General features: G+C 30.4%; 1 protein-coding gene across 4 annotated transcripts in view; it reads right to left on the reverse strand.

Annotated features, from left to right (window-relative positions):
• The window catches only part of CSMD3 (CUB and Sushi multiple domains 3), a 1,311,921-nt gene that overhangs the window by 784,044 nt on the left and 501,230 nt on the right, over positions 1-26,647 (reverse strand). For 2 of the 4 annotated variants that reach the window (XM_081504393.1, XM_081504394.1), the window contains one exon: positions 18,740-19,051. The exons of the other annotated variants lie outside the window; for them this stretch is intronic. In XM_081504393.1, coding sequence (XP_081360519.1) covers positions 18,740-19,051 — 312 coding nt within the window. The remainder of the gene's footprint in view (positions 1-18,739; positions 19,052-26,647) is intronic. 4 annotated transcript variants of the gene reach the window in all.

A 26,647-nucleotide genomic window follows, 5' to 3' on the forward strand; every position in this document is an offset into this window, starting at 1 on the left:
TGTGTAGAAACGAGGTTTATGTAATGTTCTTATATTTAAACTTGATTATTTGGCTGTCAGGAACAATGGCACCTCAAACCAAGAAGTTTTAAATAACTTCCTGGTTCTGAAGAGGCTTGGCCTTATTTTTTAAAAACATCTATTTGTCAATTTTTATTAAAGAAAAGTAAAAAATAGTTGTAACACAGCTGCAGAAGGTGGAAAGCCAGGAGAATACCCATTTTAGGAGATAAAAAGGAGTGAATAGAAAAATAACATAAAATTAAATTAACCAAAATTTTTAAATATGTTAAACAGTAAACCCATAATTTAGATAATTTTCTAATTTCAATAGAAAGAGCATATCACATATTTTCTTGAACACTAATAAACTAAAGGACAAATACTGCAAGTACCAATTGTAAGATATGCTCTAAATCATAAATCAGTGAGATGTTAATTCTCAAATATATGCCATAAAAGATATATTTATTACATTTTACAAGGTATATGAATTAAATACTGCCATGATATTAAGAATAAGTGCTGCTAATCATCACATTTATCTAATAAAATTAATCTAACTTTTTCTACAGGGTGTATTTCAGCTATAAGCATGTCAAACTTATTTTATCATAGAGATATTAAAATATGTTGTATATCATTTTTAAAATGATAAAAGACAATGTGTTGTTTGTATTGATTGCTTCCACTGTACTGTGAGTTTCTCAAAAGAAGCAACATTATTGTACGTAAGAGGTTTTTGTTGCACAAGTGTGTGATTGAATGTATATATCCAATATTGTAAATTCTATTTAACTGAAGGCATTTTGTTCAGATAGTTTCCTTGATTAGTCATGAATTAGGAAGGAAAGAAATGAATGGTCAAGATGAATATTTTTATGTGAAAAGCTTTTTAAATACAAAAACTATGCATGTTCTGATAAATTTTTAATATATTTCATTAAATGCAAGACATGTAGACATATATGCAGAGATCCATCCCCTTCATTTTCTTCTGCTTTTCACTTTTCACATGCTAAACAATTTTGTTCACCTTCACTTATTGCTTTTTTGGCTTTATCATGCCATATTTAACATAATGAAATATTTTTCATAAAAATAAATTTATAAAATTTCATAAATTGATATAGTTCATAATTTTTCATATTATTTCATAATATTTAATAATATGAAAATGTCTGTCAGAAAGGAATATATTAGGCTCATAATCAAATCCATCTTTTTAGTTGTAAGCCCAAGACACTAAAAAAAAATTTTGTTCTTATAATCCTCATTTATGCAGTTTTAAACCACTGTAGAGAATTATCATCACAGTATTTTCCAGATAAATTATTGTTCTGTTATTTTCACAATGAATTTTAATTATAAAATGGATTTTAAAAACTTACCAAAATACTGATGTTGGTTGGTGTTACTTAAACCTCATCTAACTTCCATGTTAATCACCTAAAGTCACTTATTTAAAATTATTAAAGTTAAAATGTCTTATTATAAAAATAATAACATATGTCCACATATGGATAATGCACTTGATTTTGTTTCAAGTATCAACACTTTTTTTGTGTGTGTGTGAAGCAGGTGACATATGAGCTTATTTTTATGTTAGAGAATCTTCATTTGTAAAAACAAAGCACTGGTGCCACTTGTAACCATTAGGAAACTAACCACATTAGACAAATGTACTAAAAGGAATTCAACCATCAGTTGGAGCTTTAGAAAAGATAATCTTCAAGTGTTCCTTCTATCACTGAGCTTCTAAAACTTAGTGATAAAACATTTCATGGCTTCAATTTTCTTATTTTAAAATTGATACACTCTTTACTATATAACCTCAAAGTCACACCCAATATTTTTTATTCTGTTTCACTGCTATATAGAGAGAGTGAAAATTTGTAATTTTTGAGAACATTTATCTTTGAAAAAGAAGAAACAGATATATTTAGTTTTAGTGAGCAGAACATTTTTTCATTGGAAAATACTGTTTTAGATTTGTATGGAATTCCTGTAGAGACACATCGACCACTATTTATTAAATGTTATCTGAACACCTAAAAATGCTTTCATTTTCTACTTATATTTAAATACAATAAAAATAAAACAAATGCAAAATTCTGTTTATCTTAATCTTCCAAATTTGAAGTAGGCATCTTGACTATAATTTATCTTGCAAGTGGAAGGCAGTAGGTTCATTGTAAATCTGTGATTAAGTGAGAGTATGACAGCCTTTCTGAAAAGGAAAATAATTTTTTTGAGAGAGTTTACATCCTATTGATTGAGGGTTATTTTTGATTCAACTTCTCAGACAATGACTTTCTCTCCTTCTAAATTTAGATATATAATTCCTACTTTATATTTTGAATTAAATATCATTATGTCTTTATCTTTATATTCAATAAATAAAGTACAATAATAAAATTTTGCCAGTTTTTGTTTTGGTTATCAAAACTACTAACTAGTGTGTGTTCATGTGTGTGTGTATGTGTTCCGTTTTGAGAATATGGCTCATCTCAACATTGACAATAGATCCATTTACATGTGTAATGAGGAAATTCAATCACTTGGTAGGGATTTTATTACAGATCTAAATCATGTTAAAACACAGCCTGTTATTTGTAGTATTTCTCTCACTGGGCCAGAAGTTGGGAAACCTGTGTTCTAGTCCCATAAGACACGAACAAGTTGTTTAACTTATCTATATATTCCTAAGAGATTCATTAATTTACCCATAAGCATTTAGGTATAGAATTTAGAGCAAAGGAAGAAGGAAAGACTAATCAGAAATATCAATTCTATCTCAAGATTAAAACGTGTTTAGAGACTATAGAGGTAGTTCACTATGTTTAGAAAGCAAGTTTCATTGGTTTGAAAGTAAATGATGGCTCCATGTTACAGGCCTAAAAACGTTAGTGCTGGTTTTTTTTTTTCCTACATGCTACACTGGTAGAACATTTCTTCATAATATATGTAACACGAAGGCTGATAATTGATCATTGTTGGGTTTTTTTTTTTCCTACATGCTACACTGGTAGAACACTTCTTCATAATATATGTAACATGAAGGCTGATAATTGATCATTCCATCCCATATTATCATTAGAAGAAGAAAGATCAAGAAACTACACTGATGTCAGTAAAAATCAGGTAGTACTACACTCTGATACTCTTTACTATCTTTCATGTAAAATTTACCATTGGATATAAGTTTCTTAGAAAAATAATATTAGCTTTATAAATATTTCTGTAGTGTAATTTTAGAAAGTGACTAAAGGTATATTGAAAGTAAATCATGTTTCTGGACTATACAGTAAAAAAAGTATCATAGAAAATTCAGCAGCATATTAGTAAGTGGTTCATGAGTGTTTCCGAAAAATATTTTATTTTAGAATATGTTAGAAGAAAAGAAATAATACTGGCTTCCATTTGATAAGAAAATTAGTGGTGCAATGAAACATGTTCAAAAACACTGAAAATTCATTTTTAAAGACTTACATTTTAGGGATATGCAATATCTAAATATTTTCAATTTAAAATGATAGAATTAGATCAATTAATTTTATAAGAAATGATGTATATTAAATTTTATAAGTACTTAAATCTAATGCATTTTACCTTTTAAAAATCACTAGAGTTAAAGAATACAGTTTAGATACTTTAATATTTTTTAAGTCCAAAATATCTATTTATGCTACCCTACTAGCTTGTGACTAGCACTTATGATCCCCTCTTTATAGCTGAAAGAAACTTTACAATCATATATTGTGTTATATACTTAAATTCTACAATAAATACCAAGAATCAGGACATGGAAAAGTTCAGTAAATGTTAGCTGTTTAATTATTTATAATTTTAAGATCTGGTCATTTTCAGAAGACATTTTAATTGGGGATGCACTATCATAAAATTTTCAACTATTTTGTGTTATGTCTTTTTTTCACTGTTTAGGGATGTTATACAAATTCATAAATTTTCCCTGGATTTCCAACTTTAATTTTATTTTTTTATATCAAGTTATAAACTTCTCCAAATCCTTTGGCCAAACTAGTAAATTTGGTATAAATGGATAGAAGCATTCTTAAATGTTAATATATAATCATATCACTTCTTACAAACCTATGTGTAGGTATTCAGCATAATTTATGTCATTCTTGTAACAGGTCCATTTTCATTTTTACAAGAGATTCTAAGGCTATAAGGTCTCAAAGTTGTAAAAAAATCAGCCTAAACCATAATCTCTGAAATCTTATTTTTCAACCACTTCAGACTAAGAAATAAGTCTAAAATTTTTACTTAGAAAACTGAACCAAGTATGAATGTGAAAGAAGACATATTTTATAAAATCAATTTGCTAATTTTCGCAGGTCTTCCAGATTGAATTTATTTACTTTTTATTTAAGAAATAGTGGATATTAATTATTGGATAAAGATTCTAAAATTTGTATATGGGCTTTCTTCTCTTCCAGAAATAGAACAACTTCAGAAATCCATTGCACTTATGTAGACACTAGCAGATGCATACACAATGCTTGGCGTAACAGGTCTTACAGTTATGGTGTGCAGTAAAATGTCAGGATTATAAGAAAAATGTGGGATTTTTATATTCTCTTTAGGGATTCTTATAATTGGCATAATAAAAATCACCATATGGAAAGAGTTACCATTGGTATGGTTCACAAATACTTTTAACACTTTTACAACTGTCTCAGCCTTAATTTAATAAAGTTTTAATCTTCATTTTCTAACAGCTTTAAGTGAACTTTTTAAAAGTATCTTTAGTCCTACAGTTAAATATTAAGATCCACTCAATTCAATCATTTTCTTATGTTCTTCTTTGTTTTGATATCCCATGATTTTTGAATAGTAATTATTTTATATTTCTTTTATTTATATTTTTTCTCTTTTCACTAATTAATTTTACTAAAATATAATTTTACTATAAAGTGTAACATAAAGAATGATAAAATTCAATTTTTCTTTTTTTTTGGCTGCTTAGAATGCCTCTGGTTTTTACATGAAAGCCTTAAAAAATATGAAGATTAGGCAAAACTTCTCAAATGATCTCTAGAACAAAAATATATCTGCGAGTTTATAATGTTTTTTAATTTAAAATGAATGAGGTAATTTTATATCACATATTTGTTTTATATGTAATGTCAGAGATCATTTATCTATAGTATAATACCTTCTAATATGAGACTAATTGAGAAAGAAGCCAACTGTTTGAATAAGAGTGACCATGGGTAATGCATATCATAAGCTTGATGGCAGTGGAATATATTCTTCCACTACAAATTTCTTAAGTACACTGAGTAATTTTAAAAAAAAAATCCAGAAGATGTTATTACTTTAATGAGCAACAATATTCCCTCTTCCTTCTGATACAAGATTATTATAGTCTATCTAAAGTTCTTCATAGAGGTTTGGTATCTCTACCGATTGTTGTAAACAAGTATAAATGGACTCTGACAGCATATTTGACACAGGGTTATGCTGCTATAATCACGGCTATTGAAGACAACAAAGCACTCTCATCGTAACTTATCTATGTTCTGGTCACAGCCCATCCATGCCTTTCCACATCTATTTTATGTCTTGCCACGTGCTTTTCCAGATCTATTCTCTTCCTTATTCTTTGTACATCGGTTGACATAGCAGGATGTAGCCTTTGTACATAGGCTACATCCTGCTACACAAACTGTGGCATTACACTAGCAGCACCAACATCACCTAGGAACTTGTTAGAAAAACAGATTATCAAGCCCTCCCAGACTTAATGAATTAAAATTAGCCTTTAACAAGACCACTATGCAATTCTTATGAACATTTAAATTTGAGATGCTCCAGGCTCTATCAACAGATTCCCTGATCCTCCAGAGAACTCCAGCAGGAAGATGGAGGGAAGAAGGAAAGTAGTATCAGGATTATTCTGAAAGGTCTCTCCGACTATGCTAACTGGAGGTGGGCCCTTAACTGAAAGTTACTAGTCTTTTTTATGGCATATATATATATATATATATATGCCCAACATCTCTCCCTTCCTTCATCCAAATGGGTAGGGAATAGTGACAGCCTAGTTGCTACTGCCCCAGCTGCATGATCCCTTGTGGTTCTTTACATACGCTTATTTACAAGTAATCCCTTTGTAAATAAACCTTCCTTGAATTAGCCCATATTCAATAGTTTCCCTACAGACTCTACAGATATACCGCTGGCACAAGGAAATCATTAGAGATTTGATTTTTTCAGATACTATATTAAACATCATCTCTCAATTTGTTTATAATGACTCTTAAACAGATAATATCTAAGTAGAAATAGGGATGGTTATGCTCATCATTCTACCACTGGTTGCTTACTTATTTCCTTACTTGTTTTGAAATCTAGAGCACACACCTTATGCCCTTTTTAGCAATTATTTCCTCAAGAAGCACAGAGAATTCACAAGGATCGAAGATACAAAAAGCAAGTCAAGTGAATTAGCTGTACTGAATTTGGAGAGTAATTGAAACGAAGGTAAAACTGGCAAGAAAAATAAATGTGGGACCAACAGAAACCTGAGATGAACTGGATACTACACATTATTTTAGTAATAACTTATACATGAGATCCATATGAACAGAGCTAAATACAGCTATATATATCAGCAGTTTCCATAATTCTCTATCAATATTGCATTAGACTATATGCTCATGCTCACTCAGTTGCTTCAGTCATGTCCAATTCTGTGATACCAAGGACTGTAGCTTGCCAGGCTTCTCTGTCCATGGAATTCTCCAGGCAAGAACACTGGAGTGGGTTGCCATTTCCTTCCAGGGGATCTTCCCCACCCAGAGATCAAACCCACATCTCCTACACTGCAGGTGGATTCTTTACCACTGAGCCACTAAGGAAGCCAATTAGACTACATATTTTATTTCTAAGAAAATCAGCTATGTAGAAATTTAAAACTCTGTGCTATTCGTTTTCTTACTTTGTTCACATACCTTTATCTGATAAAACTTTTAATGTAACTAAAGCGTATTTTCTTCTTGTAAAGCCTCCAGAAGTGGGCAGTATCAGTTAATGGTTGTGTGTCTAAAGCATAAGTACTCTGTCCACTGTCTCATTTAAATCACAAAATAGCCATTCAAAATGGGATTATTTCCCTCCTTTCTAGATGTAGAAATGGAGAAAGGCTAAGTAGATTGCCCAATACATATACTAGTAAAACACATTCATTCATTTGACTTTAAAACTTCAATCCTAGCATCAACACCACCACCTGACTATGAATAACAGCATTTCATATATCTAGTCAGAAATAACAACTGAAATATATCCTGGGAAATCACAAATGGACTGGATTAGTTTACTCTATCCACATTATTTTTTTTTTAATGCAAAGCTAATAATAGAAAAATTTAAGTAGTCAACAATATCTGATTTTAAGGATGGTTTACTTTAATATAGAGCAGAGCCAGTTTCATTAACTGAATTTAATACTGAATAATATTAACTATTAACTGATAGTGCCAGGGATAACCCCATGGTGTGAAGCCTCTTCATGTCTTACTTTAAAAGTATAAGCAGATGAATAAAAAAGGTGTAGCAAAAGCCAACTGCTAGATGAAACTCAAATTACCATACAGTTTTGTTTTGTTCTTTTTAGTAAAATCAACTTTGGCTCATTCCTTTCAAATGGAAAAGTTCAGGAGAGTTGATGACTGCCACTGTTCACTGCTTTCCACCCTCCTCACTTCCTGAATGTAAGCCAACTAAACGAAAATTTTCTAATTTCTCTGGACAAAATCAATCTAGAAATCTCTCACACTTTAATCCCACTCGGTATTACGAAGAAATGCCATTTGAAGACAATTAAAAAAAAAGGAAAGTCAAGCATCAACACTACAAAGCAACAGTCCATGGTTTAGAATACAAATGATTACATAGGAGGAAAAAATATACTATGCAATGCACCCCAAACCTAACACCATGCTGTTCTGCCATATATAAAGGTTCTTCTCTTCCTAAAATTGTGAAGCTTAATTGTGTGATTTCACTCTGTGCACAGCAGGGTAGCCATATGCTCTAGAAAACTATATGGAGGAAAGCAACTTGCTGCAAAAGTGGGTGAAAATGCCCCAAAATAACTCTGAACAAGATAAAAATTTCTAACACAGGACCATACTTTCATATTCCAAAAGGCAGAGTCCACTTTGGCACCAACTTTGAGCACAAATAGAACGTCTAGCCCCTTCAAAATACTTTAACAAGGAAAAAGATTTAAAAACCACAACCTCACACTCATTGTGATCATCTCATTCACAGGCAAAATAATTAGCTTTGATAACCATTTGGGGAAGCCAGTTACACATAAAATCATTGCCATCTTTGTTCTTTAAAGTTAAGACTCTCTTTCTTTTATGCTCTACATATTAGTATTATTTCCCTTGTTTGCTCATTCTATAAAAAATGAGATAATGTTAATCTAAACAATAATGTATCAAAATCTTTGATTAATAATTACTGGTGAGCATAAAAATGGGGTTGAAAATCTAAAAAAAAAAAAAAATACCACTTATGAAATAAGATCCTTGTTACAAGATGACAATTGCAGTTAATGTGAAAAGATATATGCTTCCTAACACTTACTTAAAGGAAAACATTGGGGTTATCAGAAGTACTTAAAATCTCCGCATAGGAATAACTCAAAAGCATGGCTTGAGGGGTAGCATTGAATAAAACTGTTAAAATGATTACTTGCAGATACATCATATGTGAAAAAAACAAATTTTCAGTGCTTAATATTGTCATAAATATTGTCTCAGTAATTTTGGAGTATTTGTATCTAGTACCTTTTAAGAATGTAAAATCTGTTACCAAGCAATTTCTAACATTTTATTTTTTCTCTTCTTTCTCCCTAAATACAACTTATTCAGCAAAATATAAAAATATATTTACTGTTATGAATGACAGTTTTCATAATTTCATAAATGTGATGAAATATGGAAATGAAATATGAAGATGATATTCAATAAATAATTATGTATTTAAATCATAAATTGGTACATTTTGGGACATGGATTTTAATTGCCACAAGTATCAACATTAACACAATTTTGAACAAAATAATATGATTTAGGAAAAAAGTCAAGAGAACAATGCAAAAAACAACAAAAAAAGATAAGATGTTGATAAAGAATGCAATAGTCAACATTTATATATAGTATACCCACCTAAATGTTACCAGTTCCCTATCTGTTAAATATATATTTACTTTAACAATGTCAGAGTTCTTACATAAAAGACTAATAGTTAATTTAATAAATGAAAGTACCTTAAAAATCATACATAAACAATTTTTAAATGTCATAATTGTATCTTGTTATTATTTATGATAAACATGCATGAACATTAATACATCAATTAATCTCATAAAGAAGGACATGGAAATTCAAGCAGGCAAGTGCAATTTCATCATTTATATAAAATAGAAGATGATGCATATTTATTCAATCATGAAAATTTTTGATTTGGCAATCAATTTCTGTATCCTGATTTTCACTATCTTTCTTTCCACCTATCATACTTTCAAAGATTTCACATGTTAAGTAAAAGTAAAACCTTGTTTTTTTCTGTTATTTGATAATACATTTAAAAAATAATTTCAGGATACAGATTTAGGGTAAAAAAAGCAATAAATGAGTTAAAATTAGACTTGGGAATGTTTTCATCAATTATTCATCAATTTTTTGCAGTAAAATCATAAGTAATGTAATCTGCTCAGTCATTCCTAAGGGTTGACAGAATTAATTGTTGTCATTAAGGTTGATCTGGAAAATCCACCTGCCATAAAATATCCCTTCCACTAGTTAATCTCCCACCAGTATAGTCATTTTTATAGAAATAAGTTTTACCATATTATCTGAGACAGTCTATTAACGTTGTAAATATTCTAGTGGAGAACAAGATTTCATGGAGAGTGGCCATGTACTGCTGGGTATGTACTGGTCTCTCTCCATAATTATAATCCTCATGTAAAATTTTGCTAATCAGTATATCAGCAGAATCTGCAATCTTGTTAGAAATGCAGAATCTCTGATCCCATCAAAATCCCATGAAGTCACAATCTGCATCTGAGTAAGACTGCAAGGTGATTTGTGTTCACACTGAAGTTTGAGAACCATAGTTTAAGACTTAAGACTCCAAAATCTGTATCAATCGTTAATTGCACATCTGTATACAATACTAGTTTGTCTGCCTGCTCCTGCTTACTTAAAATTTCTTATGTGTGTGCATGCTTGGTCACTCAGTCATGTCCAAATCTTTGCGACCCCATGGACTGTAGCCCACCAGGCCCCTCTGTCCACAGGGATTCTCTAGGTAAGAATACTGGAGTGGATTGCTATGCCCACATCCAGGGATCTTCCTGCTAAAATGATGTCTTATAAAAAGTTATATTAGATAATATAAAGTCTACTAATCGCTTCCTGTCTCATTTAGATTAAAATAAATCTCTTTACCCAGGCCTCAAAGCCTATATAGTCTAATTCCTGCCAACTTCTCAACTGATCTCCACTTTCCTTTTTCTTTCCACTGAACTCCAGGCACATCAGGCTTTCTTTTTTGCAAGCAAAACTCAAGCTCTTTCTATCTAGTTGTTTTCTCTGCCATTAGGTAGTTATTTGCTTATTTCCTTGTATTTTTCTCCTCATTTAAATATAAACTCAACAAACAAGGTTTTGTTCAATGCTGTATAAACAAAGGACTAGAAGAAAATACGACATGCAAATAGTCAGTGAATTTTTGTTGAAGAAAGAAACAAAGAAAGCAATAAGGAAGAGAAGTAAGGATGAATGTATAGAAGGAAGGAAGAAGGAAGGGAAGAAGAAAAGAAATTGCACTAAAAGAAAGAAAAGGAAAAGGAAAGATAAAAAGAAAGTAAGAAAAGAAAGGAAAGGAAGGAAGGAGGGGGAGAGTGAAGGGGAGAGAAATGAAGGGGAGGGGATGGGAGGGATGAGGGAAAAGGAAGGGAAGGGAAGGAGGGAACAAAGGAACAGACAAATGAAAGAAAGTCTTGAATAAAGGACCTATTGGACATTAATGTTAAAGTTAATGTTGGACATTAACTACCTAAAAGTTAAGTCCTCAAATGAAGAGGTTCTGGAACTTAAGGCATATATGTGGCAGTGGTCCTGGTGAAAAATGTTTATATGGCTGAGTTTCCATTATCTGGGATAAGGAGAGTGCCAATCCAACTATCTTGATGGTACTGTTGGCCACTTCTATGCTTGCTTTCTCTCTCTCTACAATGAGATAATCATAAAGATAAGTCCAGGCCAATTCAAACCTCAAGAGAAAATAGAAGATGATGATAAATCTATCAATTAAAATATGAGATCTCTGGATAGACACTTGGATTAGAAGGGATAGTGGTGGTCATATCATTTCAATACTTTGAGGCTTAAACACTTTCTAAATACCCAGTTTGCCCAACAAGCTATGCTTGAATATCTTATCAGTGACTTAGAAATTTGCTGCTCTCTGAAGCACACAATCTATATTTGAACAAAATTCAGTGTTAGAATAGTTTTCTCTATATTTTGTATCTTCTTGTGGTTTCACACATTAAGTTCTACAACCTATGGCAGAACACGTTTGATCTCTCCTACATATAACATATTATAATTTTAAAAGACACCTATAACTCATCCTAACATGCTCATTCTGTAGAAATTATTTCTCTTAGAATTGATCAATAATTTTTTACTATTATCTTATCTCTACACTTTTCCTTTGAAAACAGAAACCATATTTTAAATTTTATGAACTTAAGCTTATATGCTTAAGCATAGAGATAATATGTGTAACAAGCCCTGATATTTGATAAACATATATCAGTTTCCACAAGATCTAAGTAACCATCCATAAATGAATTTTTTCATGGTGATACAGCTTATGAAGATTCATAAAAAAAGAATGTTTTTGATTTATAAATCTATACTCCATAAAGATAATAACATATAGTTTGAAAACAGGTGCTTGCAAACTATTGAAAAGACTTAAACTGTATTTTACATGTGGCCAAATAACCTATTAGTGAAAGGCACCTACTAGGCACCCAAGAACTGTAATTTCTATACAATAGAGTTTTTGTCATATTATAGTCTACTGTTTTAAACAAAATGGTTACATATCATAGTATGTGATTTTTGAAATAAACTGGAAATTCAATGTAGATCGTATATCTGATAGTATGTTGTTTTCCTCTTTTTATTGAGCAATGTAAAACTCAGATAATGTTACTTGAAAAAAATATTGCTTATGATAATTTTTTTAAATTCCTGCTTTTGTTTGGATTAAAATTGCTGACCTAAAGTTAATAATGTATGCTGAATTAACTATCCTTACCTTAAAGCTGAAAACAATTAAAAATTCTACTTACAAACAGGTAATTAAAATAGATTTTCTTTTATGCTGCCCTTATGGGAGCGGTTCTACATCATATTAAATTTCAGTTAAATATAATTTCATGTTACATTATGTGCTGTGTTTTGTTACTCAGTCATGTCGGATTCTTTGCAACTCCATGGATTGTAGCTGGCCAGGCTCTTCTGTCCATGGGGATTCTCCAGGCAAGAATACTGGAGTGAGTTGCCATGCCCTCCTTCAGGGCATCTTCCCAACCCAGGGATTGAACCCTTGTCTCCCACATTCAAGTGGATTCTTTACCATCTGAGCCACCAGGGAAGCCCTCCTTACCTTATAAACCAAGTTAAAACCCTGCTCAATCTTATTAATAAGATCATTAGCTATTAAATATACTATGAAAGCATTTGCTACACTACATCAAAACAAGTACCATCAATGGCAGTAAATGCTCATGACATATTTGACTCTGCAAGATGATATAGTCATCTAAATTTCTAAGAAAAACAATAAAAGAATGTTTATAATTATTATATATGTATATGGAAACTTTTCAAAAGAATATATTGACACTTTTACATGAAAATAGCAACTACCATGGCTGCTTACTAACAGCAGACAGGAATTGTCTACATACTGGGGGGAAAAAGAAATCTCATTCTACTGTATTATGTAAGAAAAACAACAGTTTAAAAATGAGTAAAACACATTAAATGACTATTTTTAATAATATAAATATTAAACTCTTGAGGAATAAAACCCAAATATGGTTGTCATCTATATTACTTTAACCTTAATATCACCTAATAAAAGGATCTTCATGCATTAGGCCTTTATGAACCATGAGTAAACAGAAGGATGAATGAATACTAGTTTATCAATATGAAGACTGGGTTTTCACATGGCCTTTTTCAGATCACAATTTCCTATAAGAAGTAATGGTGTTGTAGTAGACGATCTAAAAGATTCCATCTATTTTAAAAAATAAAATTCTAGAAATTCAGGACTTAATGTTTTACTTAATGTTTTAATCATACTACATATTTCCTACTGTTTTAAGTCAACACTGAATTAAAATCTCTTAGAGATATAAAAATAAATTATGGTATTTACAGATTGTTAGAAAAGTTATGTTATGTAAATATTCATAAATAATTTCAAAAAAAATCTTATAGTTAAAGCAACAAACTATTCTGAAGGAATTTAAAATATCACTAGATACTATGGTATCTAATTTTAAACATCTGGATATTCTATAATCTAAAAAGATCAATTGTTTTTAGGTTTATTTATATAACTGCAAATAATCCTTTTAAGGAAGGTTGAATATTTCCTTTACTTATTTTGTTATATAGTCATCATATTTCTATTCAGCACATTATCCACTTGAAGCAATTTTTATACCTCTTAGCAAAATAAACACAATTTACTAGTTGAAAACTTCTGTTCATCTCTCAAGAATTTGTACAAATATCTTATGTCTGTGCAGCCTTTCTTGACTTTTACATTTAGAGGCAGTTGATCCCTCTCCTTTACTTCAGTAACATAAAAAACAAAAAAACAAAAACACTGCTATGGCAATGTTTCTCATAATAAGCTTCCCTTTATAAAATAAGTTATATAGACTACTCCATAGCACAGCCTGCATTGCACATTTTTATACTTCTACTGTCCAGAGCAATGTCACATAGATAGCAAGAGTTAAATATATTCGATGAATAATAGTAAAAATAAAAACAATTACTATCCATTGAACATAAGCCAACAACTGTGCTAAATTCTTTCACATAGTTACCTACAGGTAGCTACGCTCAGTTACTAAGAAATTGCAGGTTCTAAAGTTGAAGTTATTGTTCAAAATTATACACCTAATAAGGTATAGAGTACAGACTCAGCCTAGTTCTCTGACCTCAAAACTAACCAATAATGGTGGGCAATTTGGTTTTGCCTTTACACTGGGAGAAAATATTTGAGGTTTTTTGGCATTTTCACCTAATACTGTGTTCAATCCTCACTATAACCCTAATATAATAGTACGATTCTATTTTACTGATAGGAAAATTCAACCCCAATATTTCATGTGACCCGAAAAGATCCTCATGTACAGTAGGTGAGAAAAGTAGACTAAAATCCAATCAATAAAATTGAATGTTCATTTTGAAAACTATTGGGTACTAATAAACTGTGGTGTTAACACACTATTTAAAGAAGATTTAAACCAACATTTGTCATCAATATTTTTCTCTTTTACTTCTTTATATTTTATTTCATGTCTAAGACATTTTTTAAATGGAAAAAATCAGGAGGGGTTTTCTTTCACTGAGAACAAGTAGAAACTGAAAAAAAAAATTTTATGAACATACCTTAAGTTGAATTACTGATGCTTAATTATAGTATTATAGGAAAAATTAATTGGAGCAGAACCCTATAGAGATTGAAAAATCTTTGATAAATATTCTAAGTTTTTTTCAAATTATTCATTAACTGTGCAGCTTTTATAATAAATTCACTATAATGACTTAATTTATCATAAACTAATACGTAGGCTTTTGAGTCTATACACTTACAAATACCAAGTGCCAAATACTAAGTGCAATTTCAGTGTTTATGTTTTCTTTGTTTTCATAGTGATAATTCTAAGTACTTTAATTGCCTCAAGTTATTAAAAATAGACAAATTAGGAAGTAGCAATGATCAAAAGACATCATAGACATGAAAGTTTAATTGCAGTGTGAATAGAAAAAAAAATGAAAAATGTACACGATCACAGTGCAAAACTTTGTATGTACTTGTAGACATCAAAAAACCTATGCTATCACAATCTCTTATGTATATATGCTTGAGATGGTAATTAATCTCAGGAAAATAATATTCATAATATTACATTAATATTTATTCATATATAGTTTACTGACTTTATTATTTTGTATTTATTAATAAATTTTCTTTGATTTCATAAATGTAAAAAGGCCATAAGCAAGGCATTTATATCTGGTTTTACTCTGTGAATTTTAAGTAGTAATATAATAAAAAAGCAATATTTCATTTTAAGTTTGTAAGAATACCTTTGGTTTTCAAAGGGGTTAAAAACATTGGTTATTATAACTATAACAAAATAGCTATTTTTAATATTGAACTACATGAATATTTGATTATATTGAAAAATATAATTTTTAGCCTTTAAATAAGTTGAATGAATACTCTGGCTAGTGAAATTACAAATATTTATTCATCAATTTACTAAATATTATCTAAAAATGTCTATGAGTCAGAAGCTGTTCTAAGCACTGGGAATGAACCATGAACAGGACTCATCCTCTCCCTACCTTACAGAATTTAAAATGGTGAGTTATAACAGGAAATTCAAAATTTCCAGGAATTAACAATTTCAGCTAAATCTTGGAAAAGGAATTAGAATGATTTGGTTGAAAGGAAGAAGAAATAGCTTATGGGACTAGCCTGAGGCAGAAAAGAATATGGTGTGTTCAACAAGCTAAAAGAAATTCTGTTTGGCAAAAAACACAGAGAGTGATTATCAGAGCTGCATGAGATGAATTTGGAAATGTAGACAAAAAAACATAAGAGGATCCCATGGGTTATGATCACATTTGGTTTTATTCCCAAAGTCACTCGGAAACCAGTGGGAGCTTTAAAGCAATGAAGGAATATGATCAGGTTTTCATTTTTAAATGGTAATTCTGACTACTTTATGGAGAATGGAATAGAAGAACAAGATTTTTTTTTCCTAAAATATCTAGAAAAATTAAGCAAGCTAGTTTCGTATTATCTTCATTGACTCATCTAAAACATCAATTAAAGGACTCACTGCCTACATACATCCTGTATCTCCTTTAGTACTCTGTTCAGCCATGAGCTTTACAAAATCTTCCTTGTCCCACCAGGATGGATTTCTCTATGTCCTCTACTCTCTCTCAGTCTCTCAAAAGAAGGGCCATGTATTATTTATCCTTATTTTGCACAGAACAGACGTCAGTTGGTATGTCAGGCATGTTGAGTAAACTTAAATATATTGTTTAAAAGAATATTGTTTTCATGTCAACAAATTTCTATTTAGAGATTAGATCCAGCTTAAGAGTAAAGTCTTTGAGGACTGCTTTATGTCTGAAAATACAACTATATATTGAGGTTTGTATGAAGATTTGATGCAAGTATAATAATTTAAGTCACCAAAAATGAACATAACATTCAAGCTGTTTTCTTTACACATAATTTAAATATCAATGATTAAAAATATTTATATCCAAGGTAGATGGCATCACTGAATGAATATCATATTCATAAACACTATTCTAGAAAGAATATAGGTGAAACAGGTCTAAATGCTATGAGTGCTAACACAGCATTGGAAGATTATTATAACAATTGAGAAAATTTGAGCACTGAAATTAACCAAGGATGTAATCTTGATGCTTAATTGAAATTTGGCTGAATGCACTTCAAAATTTTAGATTAACTTTCAAATCACTTTAATATAGTAATTGATAACTATTCTCTTTTCAATCTGAATTATTTGTTCAAATTCTACAAAATATTCAATATATATGTATACATGTGCTATATATATATATATATATATATAGCACCAGGGTTTCTCAAATCACTTGATGGCAAACTTTACCTGGAGCATATGTATTATTAGTTAATAAACAATAAATTCATATAGAAACATTACCTGCCTCTTCTTCAATGGACAACAGAATGAATACAGGGAAGTTTGTCTATGTCAGTGCATGCAAATTTCCAGAGAGTGAAAACACTAAACTGAAGGGCTTTTTCCTTAATCAATATTTCAATATTTACACATTTTTAATTCCCTGTAATAGGAAAATCTATCTACTTGATTAAACAGTTATAAATATGATAATGATCCCTATATTTACATGAGTAGAAATAGTCATGGTAGGAGAATGAATAGAGAACCAAGGTGATATCAATTTAATCCTTTAAAGGAGATTACCACATGATAAGAATTCATTTTAGAATGCTTCTTATTAAAGAGAATCAAAGTAACTACTTTCAGTATGAATTTTGATGGAAAATGAACTTCTGAGATGTATGATTTTCAATCAACTTATGCAAAGATGTCTTAATTTTTTTTCCTTAGTCTGTACTATGCATCTGAATGGTTTTCCATTACCTATATCATGCAAACTATGCATAACCATACTACAAAAATCACTGCCATTTTGGAGAATATATAACTTTGAGTTGGAAACAGAGCTGGAGTAAATATTTGTACTTGAAATATGTTCATTTCATTAATATTTCCACTGATGAATACATCAATATAAAGTCTCTTTAGTGTTTCATACTGCACTATTTTTTCCTAAACTGTACAGTGAAGCTGCTACCAAAAAATAGAAAAACAAATTCTTGCTACACTTCCTAAATTTTGTATTATTTGACTATAAAATTATCAACATATAATTTGACTCTGATATTTTTATTTCTAAAAATTAAAGCAGGAAATTAAGGAATACTTAAATTTGGAGTCATAATACCAAGGAATAACTGTTGAAAGGGAAAGTGAAAGTCGCTCAGTCATGTCTGACTCTTTGCGACCCCTTGGACTATACAGTCCATGGAATTCTCCAGGCCAGAATACTGGAGTGTGTAACCTTTCCCTTCTCATGGGGTCTTCCCAACCCAGGGATCGAACCCAGGTCTCCTGCATTGCAGGCAGATTCTTTACCAGCTGAGCCACAAGGGAAGCCCAGAATAACTGTTACCTTTTCAAAATGAGAAATCTGTTCTCAGTACAATCATATGTGTCAACAGGTGATTCAGAAATAGTAGATAAGCTATATAAAATAATCACCAGACATAATGTTTCCATTGTTCCCAATCTAGTTATCTATGTTCTCAATAATTAATTGGCATTTGTATAACAAAAATCATGCAAATATGAAAATTACTACATTGGATAAATCATTAATTAGTAAATATGTACCTTTATTAATAGAAAAATGGCTATTTTAATTTCAATTTTATCTAGACACCATAATTGGTTTATAATACACAATAGGTATTTTGTTTTTACTATCATTTATGCATTATTTTTTTTCTATATTACTCCCTCCTCCCTCCAACATTTGAATTTCATTTTGATTTTTTTTTTTTCATTCTAACTTTTATGCTTTCAAATTATTCAGGTTCTGGCTTTTACTGCCTATATTTTTCAGCTACTTTGAATTCTTTCTTGCATTTCCGAAATTTTGGCTCTGTTTCAGAGCATTCTCTAATTGGAATCATTACCAAAATATAGCTTTGGCTGTAACTAAATGGGCACAAGTAAAATAACATCCAATACCTCTATGAGTAACAACTGCAAGCTCTTTAGTTCTTTCTATCTGTTCAGCATTTCTTGGTCTTCTCCTTGTACTTTGTGTATCTGCTTGATGAGGTGAGAGCCCGTCCTTGGATGTGTTGGGGTCCAGACCTGAATTTCTGAGATTCTTTACTTGCACTCGCTGTTCCTCGGAAAGTCTATGGATGGTGACAGCTGTAACACTGGATACAGTAACATCTGCAGATGTGCTAGCAACAGCAATAGCACCAGTAGCAGTCCTGTTATGCTCCTCTAACTCACCAGTGGAGGTAGTGTGGGTCAATGTAGAAGAACCTGTGGGACACAGTAGCACTAGATGCTAACTTTTTCTTTTAAATGTTGTTTTTTTTTTTCTGATAAGTTTCATAAATTATATTCTCTTCTATCACTTTAAGTATAACTAACATAAAAAGGCAAAACACAAACACGCCACTAAAATGTGAAGTAAACAGATCTGATGTTTTGTTTATATCAATCAATGTATGAAGAGTTATTACACATAAACATACCACATTTTAATTGTAACACGTTAGGGAGAATAAGGAGAAACAGTAAACCCTTTATCTGGCCTTAAATAAATCTTATTCATTATTTATCTACAGATGGTTTTTAGCAACAAATGCCTAGTAAATGACAAGTTTTGACAGAATGGGTAACTATGTAACCACACTTTTCTCAAAAGTATGCTTTGAATAGTCTATGCCATATTTCATCATGATTTCTAGGCAAAATTTTTTTTTGTTAATTTTAAGACAAGTGAAGAAAGGAGAATTTAAAAATCAAAACTGAAAACAAAATGATTAAAAAAAAAACTCTGAAATAACTGCTTCTTGTAAATATCTATCTTTACCTCATTTGTCAGAAAAAAGCCAACATGATAAAATATTCAATGTCATGAGCTATACATCTACTTCAGAATCTAGTGGGTTGTTTTGGAAGTTGGGTAATATTTTTCAGACTTTTAAAGTAAAACTTGAGATTAACCAATTTTCAATTAGTTAAAATACACAAATTATTTTATTTAGAAATGATCAAAAATCAACTATTAGCATGAAAATTTCATTCATACAAAATAGTTTTAAAAAGTGATTGAAAAATTCCAAATATCTCATAAGTATGTCACAGTAATTCACCATATTCTTAATCTTATTAAGGTTCACTATAATTTTATAATTGTTTTAAAGACTCCAAATTAGGATTTTCTTTTTCCTTTCACTTAAACTCTTTTTTTCAAAAATTGTACTTGGTAGAGAATAATTCTCACATAATGACAAAAAGATGCAATTTTTATAAGAGAAGCATGAAACTGACTGAAGATATGCTTAGATGGATCTTGACAGCTAAAATGCTTAATAAGAAAAAAAATAACTGAATTTTGGAGGAACGACTACTAATTAGAACCAACAGTTAGGTCCTGGTTAGAAAATTCCTGACTATTTTTTAAAGCCATTGAAGGGTGTTAAGTCTTCATATACTTTGCCTTCTCAACAAACTGCATTTCAAACTTCTGTCCATATATATATTAGACAAAATGCAAAGGAATATTTTAATCATTTTTCAAGAGACAAAACAGCTATATCACATTATGTGATTTAAACATATTCTGCCTTCTTCCCCCACCCCTCTTTAGCTATAGGCAGGTGATTAGTAGGACAAGTAATTCAGGTTTCTGCTTTAATGTCAAAAAGGAAGTCAAACAAGAGCCATCCCTAGTTCACAAGCAAGCAAAAGAGTACTTGCCCATTACTAATTCTGCCAGCTTGTGCTGTTATATGTGTGTGTGCTCAGTCAGTCGCTCAGTTGTGTCCAATTCTTTGCTACCTCATAGACTGTAGCCCACCAGGCTCCTCTGTCTATAGAATTTACAAAGCAAGAATACTGGAGTGAGTTACCATTTTCTACTCCAGGTTATTTTCCAGACCCAGGGGTCAAACTTGTGTCTCTTGGGTGCCCTGCATTGGCAGGTGGATTCTTTACCACTTTTTTTAATTTGATTTAGAAATTCAAAAGAATTAAATGATTATACTTTGTGGTGGCCAGTGGTAAATGAAGTATGACAATTATCAAGTAATTTTAAAGATTTTTAATATATTTTAAAGCATTTATCAGAAAAAGATGCTATTGAATATTCAAGTTACTTTATGAAGATTAGAATGCATATTGGTTATGCAAATTAGCCAGTAATATTTACTAAGCTAATACATGGTGAAGGCTTTCTTTAGTCACGATTAAGTAATAATTACACTGGCATTACTAATATTTAGTAACTAATCTCATGGTTAACCAGACATTTTGACGTCCATGTACTCATTACTATAAAAACAATTACCTGGTCCATATTATTCTTCTGGGGAATTTAACTGCACCTTTATGAAAGAAACTAATGCTTTAGAACTCTTCCTAACTTTATCATAATGTCTGAGCTTCCAGGTTTAGTTTTAGAAAGGAAACTATTTAAATATAAACATATGTTGCTAAATGCAATCTAAAAGTATGAAAAATTGTGGAATCTGTACTGTCTTAAATCTCAGTGTGTCTATTATACCTTTAACATAGAAGTAAATTAAACAGCTATTTATTATGTTGCATCATTGAAGGTCATTACATTAATCCTAAATAATCTCTGTGCTTAGCTGCTCAGTTGTGTCCAACTCTATTCAACTCCATGGACAGTAGCTTGTCGGTTTCTCTGTCCACAGGATTCTCCAGGTATGAATACTGGAGTGGGTAGCCCCTTCGCTCTCCAGGGGATCTTCCCAAACCAGGGACTAAACCTGGGTCTCCTACATTGCAGGCGGATTCTTTACCATCTGAGCCACCAGGGAAACCTAAATAATCCCTAGTATTTGGGTAAATGAATCTGGGGTAATTCTTAGGAATGTGTCCGGGCTGCTGCTAAAACTGATCTTTTAAGATCAACAGACCAATTGCAAAATCCCCATATTCTTGAAGACTCCAGGCAATAAATACATTTCCTAACCAAATTTGTGAGTTAGAACTGATCTTTAGTAGCATTTAGACCCAGGATTTGCTAGCAATCCCAGTCTTTATAAATAGAGTTCTACCACTGGCTAATAGCATTATTATTCTCTTAACCTGAATTCAGAACAGGGTGTAATATTTGAATAAAGCATTGAAAAAACCAATTTAATAACCATAATCTAGCTAACTACATATTTCAACAATATATTTTACCAACTAGTTCTTATGTTTTACTAATATTCTGTTTTCATAATTTTTCCTCCCCATACTATAATGCAAGCTCCCTGAAGGCTGAGATTTAGGCAAATTCCATTCACTGCTGAAACCCAAGTATCTAGGATAGTGCTTGGTACATAGTAGATCCTTAAGAAATATTTATCAAAAGAAAAATAAAAGAATAGATGGATTCAAAAATAATTCTAGTAATACTAACAATCATAAAGAAGATAAATTTCACAAATGAAATATGATTACAATTTTAACATGGCAATGTCATATTTCAAACAATGTAATGAAATGAAGAATTATTCCAAAGAAAGGAAAATCTGATGGCTTTGTTTTGAATTTTCAAAAACATCACTTTGAAAAAGTGTGGAAACTAAAGATTTATTTGGATAAGTAACAGTTACTTGAAGATTCATGTCAACAGTATCAAACCATTATAGCTTACAATGTTAGTGTGAAATGGATTTGTTTAGAATATTCAAATTTCTGTGGAGTAAAAACTAGTATATCTCATAATGGCAGGAAGTAGAAGTACATCTAAATTTAGTCATATATTTTTGATATATATATATATACATAAAAACAATGATTTCCTTATAAGGCAATAAAATCATCCATCACCATATAATTATGTCATATATTATAACCACATATCTAAAATGTAGACCAATTTAGAATACTATTTTTGGTACCACTTTAAATTGGCAGTGTGTGAAACACAGATTTTTAAATTGTCAAAATGCACTATTTAACAGTTTCAAAAAACTCAATAATTTTGCATACCTGACTGTTTTATAAGGAAATTGTTAATGCTGGAAAAAGGCTTGGGATTACATATAGCAACAATATCATATTGAATATATTATATATCTAACTGAATATTAAAATATAATAGTTTGGTCTCTTTTAAAAAATTTTAAGTATACTATACAGTAATATAAGTGTTGTCTTTAATAGCACAATGTTAAATGATGTTACAAGACATACAACCCAAATATACGAATAAAATGTACATCCAAAATATCCATTCTTCATTGGAAATCAAATCATGTATACTCGATGTAGTTTATCACAATTAGATTATCCTGTCAACTAAACTGCTTGAGATATATTTATAAATTAGATGTTTACAATATAAACACATCTAAAATATAATTTTATTAATATCTGAAACAAAACATTTCCAAATATAATAAAAATAAAATGAAATGATATACATATATAAACATGCTTCTAAAATCATAACTATATGTCATCTTGGAATTATGATAATGGAAAATGACATATGTTACACATGTAAATTGGAAAATGTATATAACAGCAAAATTAAATTATATAATTAAATTTGGACTTTATTAAGTATCATAATAAAATTTGTTTTTGGATGCTTTCCTATTTCAACATCTATATGCAAAGGACTAAACATAATTCATGTAAAGCAATTTATAAATATGTCATTTAGAAAATGTATTAAATACAAATTCATAAAAATTGAATTTGAATTTCATTTCGATTAAAATTTTAGTCTTACATATTTTTTAAAAATATTGCTATATTTGTTTGTAATTACTGCCTAACTTATCACAAACATAAAGAACATGTTGCTACAGATATGTGGAAATCCCAAAATGCATATAGCTATACAAGTACATGTTAAACATAAGTGCATATTCATAGAAGTGTCTTTTAGATATATTTGGCATGTTATTTTATATAAAACATATATTCTGTTCCACTACGTTTGGCATTTCAAATTAAACATTTGAATAAAAGCTTTAATAACAAAATAATCCTAATTGAATAATTTGGTGGTATCATGATATAATGAAAAAAATGCAATTAACATCTAACATGAAAACATGCAAAAGAAAATTATACAACACCAAAATAAAATATAGATACAACTAATGCAGCAATTCTATGTGAGTCATCATTTAGATATTCTATAAATTTTAGCATATGTATTTTCAGGAAGCATACTGCAGTTGGGAAAATAAATATTTTGCATTTTAAACATCACAAATGCCAATATTCTAAAATCTGTATAGCTCAGTATTTAATAGTATAATTTGGTGAATCTGTGTGTACTATGAATATTCAACTTACAGAAGGGATGAGTAAACTGAAATAAAAAATAGTCCTTAAATTGTAGGAAAAATATAAATAATCTAGGTTTGACTATTCATTGTGTGCTTAGTCACTCAGTTGTGTCCAACTCTTTGCAACCCCATGGATTGCAGCCCACCAGGCTCCTCTGTCCATGAGGATTCTCCAGGCAAGAATACTGGAGTGGGTTGCCATGCCCTCCTCCCAGGGGACCTTCCCAACTCAGGGAGCAAACCCAGGTTTCCCACATTGCAGGCAAATTCTTTACCATCTGAGCCACCAGGGAAGTCCTTTGCTAGTCACTACTTAGTATGAAATTGTCTCTCTGGCTACAAAAATAAATAGACAAATCCTGAAAATTTAGATTATTACTTAATTTTAAAGAGCAGATCTGTATTGGTCTTATAAAGTTTTGATTTAAAATTAAAATGCTGCATGTACTTGGAACACACATAAGTAATGATATTAAAATATCTAATTAACTAAATATAATATATTCTTAATTATAAGATGCACCTCTAAGAAAGAAACTATTGAACCATTAAACTATGGCATGACAACACAAAAATGCTGTCACCTAAATTCAGATTTCTGACACACTGAAATGTGAAAGAAGTTTATTATAGAACATTAAAAAAAAAAAAATTACTGATTTGAATAATAATTTTCTATGATCATGAATTAAATAAATTAGGTACATATTAATTTTAAAATAGGACTGATACTTTAATGTACATTATTTTTCTGAATTCACTGATATATTAATATATATATTTATATTATGTATCTCTTTAAATTTATAAGCACTAAATTGGGACATCAATATTACCTTTTGCAAGTGGATGTTACTGTTTATCAGATGCAAGTGATCTCTCTGCTTTAAAATTCAAAGTGAATAAGTACTTTCAATCTAAGCTGAATCTGATGATATCAAGATTTTGTGATACATTTACCAAATCCACATTTACCCGAGTAAATAAACGATTATAAAACAAATATTCAACAAAATACATACTAATGTGAAGTTGTTTACATACAAGAGTAAAACTCCGTATTCTATATTAATTAAAGTTTGATAAACCCATATGCCAAACAAGCATAAATACCTTTACCTAAATAAAATATAGAAAATACCAAGTTTTAAAAATCATATACAGAGTACTCTGTTGGTCAACCACAAAAAAAAAAAAATATATATATATAGTACACATATGCAGACTATATGTGTATATTAAATGCATGTATATGTCTATAAAATATGTTATCATATTTTGTAACAGAATGTCAGAGGACAGACATCTAATTTCTTAATACTAAAAATATAGTAAGCTCATGCCAGGGAAAAATTGTTTAAGTAGATGGTTGCAATGATCTTGAAGCTTTTCTCTCTTAAAGAGCCATTTCTTGCTTCATCTAGATGATTAAAATGCAGTTGCAAAATAGAATTTCAGTATCTTGTCACTCTTTTTCATACATTTTTGTAAGTCTTGACAATGTACAGTGGTGGGTCCAAAGTGTCTTTTTTTTAAATTTTTATGTGGTCATTTACAAACACATACACCACTCACAAGAATAAATATTCACAAAATACAACTGAAGCCTTTTTTGTATATCTAAGCATAATGTTCCTCTATAAAGTGACAATACCGGCAATAAAACTTGAAGACCTAGCTTTTGAAATAAGGGTCACAGCCTCCTTGTCACATTTTATAAGAATTAGAGAAAGGGGTAGAATGCCCCTTTACACCTTTCTAAAACAATTTCCTAGAATTGTGCATTTTGAGACCTCTTTCCTATAGCAGGTCTTATCTCTTAGCAAAAGAAGCATATATCATTCTGGGTTTCCCCCAAACAAACAAATGTAACTTAACACACACTTTCCTTCTGTGTCTAATTTCCTTCCATATTAGATCTTGTGAAATAGCTGTCAATTCTCATTGAAGATTTAAAGGCCTTGTTAGGAAAAAGGGATCCTATTATATACATCTCGTATTTCAAAGTGTAATATAAGAAACCTCTTCACTTTCTGAGCCTTGCTGTCTTTAATAAATGATATATATTAATGATAATTTGAAAGTGGAAATCATGTCTGACACATGTGTATCTCTCACTCTCCTTGAATTTTCATAAATATATGAAGGAAGAATGAATGTGAATAAATGCACTACTCTGTATTTCTCAAAAATATAAACATTTTACTTTATGGAATTAAATGCATTTCAAGGATATAAATATAAGAAAGAAATTTGACCTGAACAGATATAAACACTCTAAAAACATCATTATAATATAATTTAGTTCATATTACGTAAGTATGAAAAGAGGAAGGAACATCTAAGAACACATAAATCACTCCTTCATTTGTGCTTCTTCAAATGAGGGTAGCATTTCCCTCTTCTTCCATTCTCCAGCACCCTTTTCTCTCTCAAAAATATTTTGTAATGATGATATTTGATATCGTGTAGCAGATGGAAAGAAACAAGGGAAAGCAATTGGTGGAGTTACCCTTTATATGTACCATGTTTGAAAGAAAAAAATAAGAGAAGGCTTTATCCTGACCTAGCCTATCACGTCCCT

The sequence above is a fragment of the Giraffa tippelskirchi genome, chromosome 6 (assembly GCF_054371585.1).
Source record: "Giraffa tippelskirchi isolate mGirTip1 chromosome 6, T2T-mGirTip1v1.2.pri, whole genome shotgun sequence".
Lineage (NCBI taxonomy): Eukaryota > Metazoa > Chordata > Mammalia > Artiodactyla > Giraffidae > Giraffa > Giraffa tippelskirchi.